This window comes from Sorex fumeus, unplaced genomic scaffold (genome assembly GCF_029834395.1).
Source record: "Sorex fumeus unplaced genomic scaffold, SorFum_2.1 ptg000193l, whole genome shotgun sequence".
Lineage (NCBI taxonomy): Eukaryota > Metazoa > Chordata > Mammalia > Eulipotyphla > Soricidae > Sorex > Sorex fumeus.
The window spans coordinates 1,896,207-1,906,166 of NW_026606250.1; the positions used below are offsets into that span (position 1 = coordinate 1,896,207).

Below are 9,960 nucleotides of genomic sequence, written 5' to 3' on the forward strand. Positions count from 1 at the left end.
GAGCGGCCACCCCTAGCAGAGGTGCTGAGGTCCACCTCACTCAACAGTGGGTGCCAGGGACACGCAGGGGCCCCGCACTGCCAGCGGAACCCCACCCTGCTGGGGCCCCAGCCCAGCCTGCCCCTGCTGTCCCTGGACTTCTGGCCCCGGTCACAGCCTACCTGACTCTGCCCTTTGTTCAAGCCACGGAATGTCAAGAGTGTGGGCTCCACACCGCTCCCAGGACACCAGCCAGGCCACACAGGGCCTTCTGTCTTCCAACCCTGGAGCTGGCCCTCCCACCCCGGCAGGGCCAGGAGGGGGCGCACGAGGCAGGACCCGCGCAGGGGCAGGGAGGGGGCAGTCAGAAGTGCCTCCCTGAGCAGCCCCTGACCCCACCGTCGGCACCAGGAAACCCTTAGCACCAAAATGTCGAATTGTTGTGAGTTTTTGTATAAAAAACAATTTAAAAAAAAGTTACTTGTCACAGCAACAAGACTGGACCTACTACACCCAGGAGACACACACGGGAAATATCAAACTTCACAGCATCCAGGATCGCAAGGCCCGACCCTCTGTCCACCCGGTCCCCAGCCACAGTGCCCCCTCCTCTCCCTCCACTGCCCTCTGGGCTGCAGGGTATGGTGCCCCGCCGACCCAGCCGCCCTCCGGCCCACGGGGTCACCACCCGCTCTGGTCTGGGCTCAGCCCCGCCAGACCACACAGCAGAGAAGGACAGAGGCAGAGGGGGGCCACTCCCTGCCGCACCTTCCGCTCGCCAGGTCTCTTGCACCCACGAAGCCGGCAGGGTCAGCAGAGCAGCCGCAGCCCTCGGCCGGGGCTGGAAGTCGTGCCCTGCCCTGCCCTGCCCTCAACATGCAGAGCAACCACGCTGGCCACGGGGCAGGGGCAGGGGCTGTGCCCAGCGGGGTGGTGAGGCTGGAGGGAAGGGCGGAGGGAGAGGGACCTGGAGAGGTAGAGATCAGAAGCTGGACGGGCCGGGAGGCAGCGCACGCAGACTCAGGATCTGTTCTGGGAGGTAGCTGGGGTCCAGCGTCGTGAACCAGAACCAGAACCACCAGTCACCGAGAATCCCGCGTCTTGGGGGGCAGAGTGTGGGCCCAGCAGGGCCTGAGGAGTGGGTGGGGGGTGCAGAGGGTGTGTGCGGGTGTGTGGGATGGCTGGGAAGCCCCCTCAGGCTCAGCCCCCGGAGAGCCCCAGACTCTCAGCCAGCCACGTGGCTGCTGCCTGCCTACGAGCGTCTGGTGCCCTGGGGGACCACTGGCAGAGGAACAGGCAGGGGGGTGGGGGGGCAGCGCCATGGGGAAGAGGCCCAGGCCAGTGCCCCTCCCCGCACGGGGCCTGGCCCGGCCCGCCTGCCCACTCACTTCTCGGGTGCCCTGCCGGCTCCCACTTTGCGGCCAGTGGAGGCCCGAGCTCCCTTGTCTCTGCCTCCCAGGGACCAGTCGTCCTGGGGAGGGGGTTGTCTTGGGGGGGGCTCTCCTCGGCTGGCCGCTCCTTGGGCTTGCGCCCGCGTTTCCGCCCACCTGCCAGGCTGCCCTGCTCGTTCCTGGCGGCCGGTGCCTCCTGGCTCCCGGGCTTTGGGTGGAGGGTCTGCGGAGGTGCGGAACCAGTTCTGTGGGCAGGAGAGGGGCAGAGGATGTGGGCTGAGGGGCTCCCATGCAGGCTGAGGCAGGGCTGGGGGCACAGCTCTCAGCACGCCCGCTTGGGAAGCCGGCCCCACCCACCTCGGCGTGCGTCTTGAGGATGTGGTACTTGACGCCGCTCTCCGAGCTGAACTCCTTGGGGCACAGCAGGCAGCAGTACTTCCCCACCAGGTGGTCGCCCTGCAGGACACGGCCCGGTTAGCCCCCAGCCCTCCAGCCAGGAGCCTCCCCTACACAAGCACCCACAGGGTGAGTCGCGGGCCCCCCACGGCCACTATGCCAGACAGCCCAGAGAGCTCGTAGCAGCCAAGGGTCGTGGGCCGGGTGGGCCATCAGGACCTAGTGCCTGAACCCCTGGAGGCTGCCCGGGAGGGCAGGAGCGCATGGCCACCACAGGGGCCTGCACACTGACCTTGCTGCAGCTGGCGAGATGGGCCTTGAGGCCGGACACGCTGGAGTAGATGGCTTCGCAGCACTGAGGGCGGGAAGGAGCTGGGGAGCGTCCTGGAGGAGCTGCCCAGGTGCACACACCCGCCCGCCGGGGGCATGGGGACTGAGCTTCCCTGGGCAGGGCAGGGGGGCTGGGGCAAGGCAGGAGGGCCCCCGTGGAGGGGGCGGGGCGGGGCCCTCGGGCCAGTGGCTCACATCATTGGGGCAGTTCACGTGGCCTCGGTCCTTGACTTGGCTCTTCCAGGCCTCCAGCAGCTGGGGGCTGAGCGTGGGGAGCCCCGGCCGGGTGTAGTTCAGCTGAAAGAGGCGAGACCCTGTGAGTGTAGGAGCCGCCCACGGGTGACCCTCCCCATACCCCACATGGGGAGTCTCTGTGGAGGGGGCAGGGCTGCAGGGGCTGGGCCCAGCGCCTGGAGCGGGGCGGAGCGGCTCACCCTGGCGGTCTCGGGCACCAGGTCATCCTTCATCCGCCGCTTGGTCCAGTCCCGAGCAAGCTCGTCCTCTGCGATCTCCTGCAGGTGGAACACGGCCACCTGGGCCGAGGTGCGGCGGATGCGGCCGCTGGGGGTCCGCTCCACGCCCAACAGGTCCTCCCCTTCAGGGGGCTTGTCCTCAGCCTCTTCAGGGGGCTGGAGAGTGTGAGAGTGAGAGGCTAGCAAGGGAGCCTGGCCGCACGCCGTGGTAGGGACAATCCGTCTCACCCACCCAAGCACGCAGGCAGGGCGGGGTTGCCGCCCAGACCTCAGCTGAGCACCCCCACGCCCTCCCCGCAGACACACCGTCCCCCCAGACGCGCCCACAGCCCTCATGCCCGCAGCAACCGGGACCCCCACGGAAGGAAAGGCAGGCCGGAGGCCAGGCGGCTCACCGGGGCAGCGTGCTCCGAGCGCATGTGGTAGTCGTGCCCGGCCTTGGAGCGGTAGGTCTTGCTGCAGTGGGCGCACGGGAAGGAGGGACTGTCCACCTCGCACGGCGGCTTGCCACAGCGCCGCTGGTGGTACTGGTAGCCCATGAGGCTGGAGAAGGCGGCCCCACAGCCCTGGGGGCAGGAGGCTGGTGAGTGGCCTGTGGCCGGCCAGCCGGGCCGACAGGGGAGGCTGTGCCCGGCCCGCCCCGCCCGCTGCTGACCTCCTGGGGGCAGCGCAGCCGCCCCATCTGCTTCAGCACTTTGCGCAGCCTCTCCCGCTCCTCCTGCTCACTCAGCTCGGCGGCCTCGAGGTCCGAGGGCTAAAGCAGCCAGGCCGGGGTGGGTCAGGTGGGCCAGCGGCTCCCGGCACCCGCCCGGGGCCCCGCCCAGCGCCCAGCCGTACCTTGGCGCTGTGCTCGGCCATCGTGTGGTAGTTGAGGCCCGCCTTGGACTTGAACTGCTTCCGGCAGTGCTGGCACTTGAGCGCGTCCTGCAGCTGCGGACGAGAGGCCGGGCCAGGCGCTGGCCGGGGCTGCCCGCCTGGGCGGGGCACGCCCCTCTGCTCCCGCCCGCGCCCGCTCACCTTCTGACACACCTCCATGTGCTTCTGCAGCCCGGCCAGGGTCTTCCGGGTGACCACCTTGCAGGTGGGGCACAGGGCCTCGCCCCGCTCGTGGATGGCCTGCAGCCAGGGCTCCTCGGGGCCTCCTGTGGGGCAGGGCTGGCCTCAGGGGCGGCGGGGGTCCCGGCACCAGGCTCAGAACCAGGGTCCGCGCGCAGCCCGGCCCCCACGGAGACCCGCCCCCACGTGCCCCACCTGGGGCGGGGTGGGCCGCAGGGCCTGGTGCCTCCGTGCCGGCGGGGGCCACCTTCTTCCGCACGTCCTCGGGTCCGGGCCCCTCCTGCTTCTTGGCCCGGTGTGCACGGGACTTGTCCTCCGCCTTGGCCAGGCCTGTGTGCAGGCGCAGGGGCAGGCGTGGGTGGGGGTCCCGCGCACCCGGTCTCCCAGCTCCACGGGGGCAGCAGCAGCCTCACCTTTGAGCCCGAAGGTCCCGGAGATGGACGGCTGCTCTCCTGTAAACTTCTTGGGTGTCTTCTGTTTCCTTCCTGACTCGGGAGAGAAACGAGGACGAGCGCTGGTCCAATAACCACCCGCGGGTCTGGTCCGCAGGCCCCCGCCCCACCCCCCACCCATGCTCTCATCTTACTGTGCTTCGTCCCGCTCGGCGCCCTCCTCTGACGGGGAGACGGGGCCCGTGGCCCGCGCCACCTCCTTGCCGGCCAGGGGCCTGGCCCCCACGCCCAGCAGGAGGGCTGAGCTCTGACCAGGGGCCGACGGGCCGTACCCCCCGTTCTCTGGCCTTGCTTGCTTGGGCGGGATGGGGCAGGTGTCCAGGCTGTCCGCAGCCCTGCAGGGAACAGGGAGGCCCCCTGAGCCTGGACGGCCCCGCTGCGGGCAGGGCTGCCCATCTGGCCAGGCCGAGCGCCTACCTTTTCTTACTGCCGCTCCTGCCCACGGCGCGGGGGGCCTTGTTCTCAGACCTGCTCAGCAGCACCATCTTGCAGGGCGGGGTGTGCCTGCCCACGGCCAGGGGCCTGCTGACCGTCACCGGCTTGCTGACCACCAGGGGCCTGCTGACCGTCACAGGCTTTGTGATCGGCACGTGTTTCGTGACCGTCACGAGCTTCGTCACTGATACCGGCTTGGAGACGGGCACGGGCCTGCTGACCGTCACGGGCCTGCTGACCGGCCCAGACTTGGTGACCGGCACGGGCCTGCTGATGCCAATGGGCTTGCTGACCCCCACAGGTTTGCCTAGAGCCACTGGTTTGCTCACTCCGATGGGCTTGCTGACGCCGACCGGCCGGCTGATGGCAACCGGCCGGCTGACGGGCCCAGGCTTGGGGGTGGGCAGGGGCCGGTCCGTGTGGTTCCAGAGCCGGTGCTTCTCCAGCTGGGTCTTGGAGGTGAAGGCAGCCTCGCAGAAGGGGCAGGGGAAGGTCAGTCTCTCAGAGATGGCGCCCTGGACAGAGAGGCAGGCGTGGGCAGGCCGGCCTGGCCACTGCCCACGGTGGGGAGAGGGGCGCCCGCTCGGCACCTTACCCCTTGGCACCGCTGGTAATGGTACTTGAGCCCGTAGATGCTGGGGAACTCCAGCCAGCACCCCGAGTTTGGACACTTCACCCTCGAGTGCGCCTTGAACTCATCTTTCCACTGGTTGACCAGGGAGAGCTGGGGATGAGGGCAGCTATGCTGGGGCCCACGCTGCGCCCGACCCCCAAGCAGCCCCCATGCAACAGGCCTGCCCGGGCACCGCTGACTTGGCTGGGTGGGGAGTGGCCTTCACAGCAGACGCCTGGCCCCACCCTTGCCCACCGGGAACTCACCGGGATGTCCCTGAGCGACTGGTTCTCCGCTTTCGGACGCCCCTTTTTCTTGCCTTCGGTCCTGTCGCTGGCGGCACTTCCTGGCTCAAAGCAGAGTGGGGCCTGGCCAGGGAGCGTCTGCCCGCCGCGGGCCACGGGCATCCCTGCAGCACAGGGCAGGCCGGTGTTGGGGACCGTGCTCCCCACAGCCTTCCTGGCTGCCACGGGCTACCCAGCCCAGGGCAGGAGTTCCAGGTCCAGGCTGTCACTCTCTGGGCCCACACTGCACTGGCCGCCCGAGGCAACCTGGCCGGCGGAGCGGCCCTCCCCATCTTACCCAGCCTTGGCGGCTCGTGCAGTGAAGAGAGTCGAAGCTCGTTCCGGCCACCGTCTCGCCCGCTCTTGCTGGGCCCTGGGAGCCGGCGGCCTCCGCCAGCACAGAAAGGGTCTGCCATCGCTGTGGAGAGAGGCAGTGAGGCCCAGGGACGGGCTGCCCACCGTGCTTCCCAGCCAAGGCTCGGGGCTGACCAGAGGCACTTCAGCCCGTGAGCAAGAGTCTGTCCAGGGCCGTCCTCCCTCCCAGACCCTGACACCCCGGGGGCGGGTTGAGGGGGCCCTGGAGAGGGGCTGGAGGAGGCCAACCCGGGGCAAGTGGGTATCCCTGGATTCCGCCCGCGGGGGGGGCAGACAGCGGCGGGTGAGATTGACGCTGGGTTCCCAGAGGCTGGCAAGGGGCCTTCTGCCCCGGGTGTGCAAAGGTCACCCGGGCGGGCTGAGGTCGGGGTCGGAAGGGTCCCTGCGCCCTGCCAGAGGGGTCCCCACACCCACGTCCCGGGCCTGGAGCAAACTTCTCCCAAGTCCCCGCAACTTCCAGGCGGTCCGGCGCCACGTGTCGGCGCCCCCCACCCCCGGGCTGGGGTCCCTCCCCGCGGGCGTCCTCCCCGCGGGCGGGGGCGGGGCCGGCGGCGGGCGGGGCGCGCGCGCGGCGGGCGCGGCGGGCCGGGGCGCGGGCGGCGTCGGGCGCACCTGGGGCGCCGGGCACCCACCTGTCACCTGGTCCGGCCGGGCCGGCGAGGGCCGCGCAGCGCCCCAAAATGGCGCCTTTTTCTGGAGGAGGAGGAGGGGGGAGGAGGGGAGGGGAGGAGGGGGAGCGGGGAGGGGAGGGAGGAGCGGCGGGCGCGGGCGCGGGGCCGGGCGCGGCGGCGCGGGCGCGGGGCCGGGCGGGCCGGGCGGGCCGGGCCGGGCGGGCGGGTCTGTCCGGGTCGGGTCGGGCCGGGCCGGGCCGGCGGGCGGGCGGGCGGGCGGGAGGCCTCGCCTGCAGCCGCGGCGCCCAGCGGGCTGCGGGCCGGGCCGGGCCGGGCCGGGCCGGGGCGGGCGCGGGTCCGGCGGCGCGGCCGAGGCTGCGCACATGCGCGCTCCGCCCCCCTTTGACAGCTGCGCGGGGGCGGGGCCAACTCTCGCGGTATCCTGCGCGCCCGCCGCGCCGCCGGGGAAACTGAGGCACGGGCCGGGGGCGGGGCGCGGGCTGCGCGCGGGGCCCGGCCGGTCCAAGGGGCCCGGAGGCGGAGCGGGGAGGAGGAGGAGGGGCGGGAGGAGCGTCCCGGCGCCGGTGGGCGCGGCTCCGCGTGACGCAGGACGGAGCCCGGGTGGGCGGGGGTCCCGGCGGCGCCCCCTCCCGCGGCCCCCCACGCCCCAGCCACAGCACTCGGCACGTCAGAACCAGGTTTATTGGCAAGAGCAGGAAAGCGGCACGAGCCGGAGGGGGCGCTCCGGGGGCACCCGCCCCCACCCGCCCCGGGGTCCAGCCCCGCCTCCCGCTGCCCGCGCGGACCCGGTCCCGGTCCCGAGCGGGGTCATAAATAACGGGGAGCAGGGTCGCGGCCAGACCGGCAGCCGGGCCGCCGCGCATGCAACGGGGTCCCGCCGGAGACCCGCCCGCCCGGTGGGCGGCGCCTCGTCCTCGCGCTGGTCACAGTGCTGGGGTCCGCGGTGGGCGTCGGGCGGGCTAGGCCCGGCTTCCGAAGGGAGCTGCGGGGAGGGAGAGAGTGGGGGTCCGGCCCGGCCGGCCCGCCGCCCCCCACCCCGCGCCCCCACGCACCTTGGCTGAGCAGCTGCAGGCTCCGCCCCTCCTCCCGCACCTGCAGGTGCAGGACCTGCTGCAGCACCTCCTGCCGCTGCGCCTCGTGCGCCAGCCCCATGCGCTGCAGCTTCTCGGCGTTCAGGCGCAGCAGGGCCCGGCCTGCGAGGGGGCAGGGGCAGCGAGGTCAGGGCGGGCGGGCCCCGGGGCGCGAGACCCGCGCGGTGGGGCAGCGAGGTCAGGGTGGGCGAGACCCGCGCGGCCGGCGGAGGGGCGGGGGCGGGGGGGACACCGCGGCTCGGCACCCGTGATGGCGTGCTGGGAGAAGGCCTCCACGTAGACGAGGTAGTTGTGAGGACAGTGCTTCTTGAGCCACTTGCAGACGTCCTGCTGCGTCCACAGGACGACCGGCCTGGTCAGGCCGCCCAGCGAGGGGCTCGTGTGGTACAGGCCGCAGTGGTCGGGGTACAGCCGGCCCTGTGGGGAGACGGGGCAGGTGGGGCAGGTGGTGCAGCCGGGGGCGGGGGCGCGCAGGTGTGGGCAGTACCTGGGGGGCCTGGGTGCCAGGCTGCTGCAGGAGCTTGACAGCGTGGCCGCCAGCTGCCTTCTGGCTCCGAGAGTCATGCCACGTGAGGCTGCTGCCCGGAGCCCGGGGCAGTGGGCAGGGGATGCTTTCCGCCGACACTGTGTGCTCCAGGAGGGTCCGGCAGAAGCTGAAGTGGGCAGTGGCTGCGGAGCGGGGCACCCCCTGTGTGAGCCTGCCCCACCCGCCAACGGAAGCCCCTACCAGCAAGGGTTTTTTACGCAAACCCGACAGAAGGAATCAGCCTCCCCTCCACCAAAGAGGAAGAGTCAGGCTGCCCTTTCCCTTGGCGGCCGCAGGGCAGCCTGGGGGAGCAGAGCTGGGTGCTGCTTCGAGCTCCGGGGACAGGCGCGGCACCTCTGCAGCTCCTGGCAGGGAACCTGGGGGTGCCCGTCTGCTTGGGAACAGCTGCACTGGCTCTAGCTCGATGTGTGCATGGGCTGTGTCTCACCCACAGGACAAGCTCAGGGAGCCAGAGAGCGCAGCGGCCAGGTTGCTTGCTTTGCATTCAGTGGGCCCGGTTCCATCCCAGGCACCTCATTATGGTCCCCCTGGCACTGTCAAGAGCGACCCCTGAAGGGCCAGAGCCGTAGTACAGCGGGGAGGGTGTTTGCCTTCCATGCGGCAAACCTGGGTTCCATCCCCGAACACCATATAGTCCCCCAAACCCCACCAGGAGTATTTCCTGAGCGCTGAGCCAGGAGCAACCCCTGAGCATCGCCAGGTGTGACCCCCCCCCAAAAAAAAGAGCTGATCCCTGAATGCAGAACCAGGGGTGGTCCCAACACCAAAATCCAACAAATAGTAAAAATGAGCCCGGGGCCTGGAGCCATAGTACGGTGTGGAGGAGCTTTCCCTGCATGTGTCTGGTCCAGGTTCAATACCCAGCACCCCATATGGTCCCCCGGAGCCCGGCAGGAGTGATTGCTGAGTGCAGAAGTGCAGGGCCAGGAGTAACCCCCAGCACCGCTGGGTGTGACCCAAACCCCGCCCCCAGCCCACCCCGTCCAGCTGGCTCTAGGAGGGCCGGCAGGGTAGGGCGCAGATCCGGGGGTGGGTACCATGGGGGCGTGGCACCCTCGGCATCCCTCCTGCTCTCCTAAGCCGCGAGCATCGCATCCATTGAAACGGTTTTTCCATCTCCGAGGTCACTGGGGACAGTGGGGCGGGGAGGCTGCTCCCGAGTCCACAGCACCCGCGCCGTGTCACTCGGCAGGGAAGGGCCGGGGCGGGCTGGGTCCTGGCTTCCCCACCCCCAGGCGGGCGGGGAGACCCTGCCTCGCGCGGCTCGCTCGCGGGTGACAGCTCTCGGGGCGCGGCCCCGCCCCCTCGCCCCTCGCCCGGCTCGCAGAGCGCGTTCCGGGGCACGAGTCAGCGTGGACCAGAGCACTTTATTCGGCCCGCCGCGGCGCGCCCCGCCCGGCCGCCCCCGGCCCCGCTCACCGTCCGCCTCGCGGCGCTCCCCGAGGCCCGCGCGCACCGCCGCGGCGCGACCCCGCGGGGGCCCCGGCCGGCTCCGCAGCTCGGGGAACATGGGCCCGCGCCGGCCGGGCAGGTGCGGCGCGCCCGCGGCCCGCCCGTCCCTCCCGCATGGGTGTGTCCGCCCGGCGCCCGGCGGGCAGCGGGCAGCGGCGGCCGGGGCGCGGCGCACGCGCGCGCACGCACCGCGGCGGAACCCGGGCGCGCGCCGCCGGGCTCGGGAGTCGCGCGGCCCCGCCCCCGCGGAGCCGGCGCCGGAAGTCGGGGGCGGGGCTGCGGCGCGCCCGGCGCTGCTTCCGGGCTCGGGAGTCGCGCGGCCCCGCCCCCGCGGAGCCGGCGCCGGAAGCCGGGGGGCGGGGCCCCGCCGGCCCGGGGCCGCTTCCTTCCGGCTCGGGAGCCGCGCCGAGGGCCCGGCGCCGGAAGCCGGGGGGCGGGGCCGCGCCCGCCCGGG

At 72.1% G+C, this 9,960-nt stretch overlaps 3 protein-coding genes across 3 annotated transcripts in view; 1 reads left to right on the forward strand and 2 right to left on the reverse strand.

The window, feature by feature from the left end:
* The window catches only part of TCEA2 (transcription elongation factor A2), a 102,666-nt gene that overhangs the window by 53,930 nt on the left and 38,776 nt on the right, over positions 1-9,960 (forward strand). The window lies entirely within an intron of this gene.
* ZNF512B (zinc finger protein 512B) lies at positions 1,349-5,844 on the reverse strand. Its single transcript, XM_056108042.1, is given in 19 exon segments — positions 1,349-1,480; positions 1,483-1,572; positions 1,574-1,615; positions 1,728-1,826; positions 2,059-2,121; positions 2,292-2,393; positions 2,531-2,725; positions 2,965-3,135; positions 3,225-3,323; positions 3,407-3,499; positions 3,587-3,711; positions 3,821-3,955; positions 4,039-4,110; positions 4,212-4,221; positions 4,223-4,412; positions 4,495-5,027; positions 5,108-5,236; positions 5,392-5,534; positions 5,708-5,844. Coding segments are annotated over 19 exon segments (2,526 nt in total). The 5' UTR covers positions 5,826-5,844; the 3' UTR covers positions 1,349-1,363.
* Positions 7,234-9,656, reverse strand: SAMD10 (sterile alpha motif domain containing 10). Its single transcript, XM_056108064.1, has 5 exons — positions 9,474-9,656; positions 7,995-8,176; positions 7,753-7,924; positions 7,469-7,609; positions 7,234-7,398 (listed from the first exon to the last, which is right to left on the reverse strand). The coding sequence occupies exons 1-5, from the start codon at positions 9,562-9,564 to the stop codon at positions 7,376-7,378; spliced, it is 609 nt and encodes a 202-aa protein (XP_055964039.1). The 5' UTR covers positions 9,565-9,656; the 3' UTR covers positions 7,234-7,375.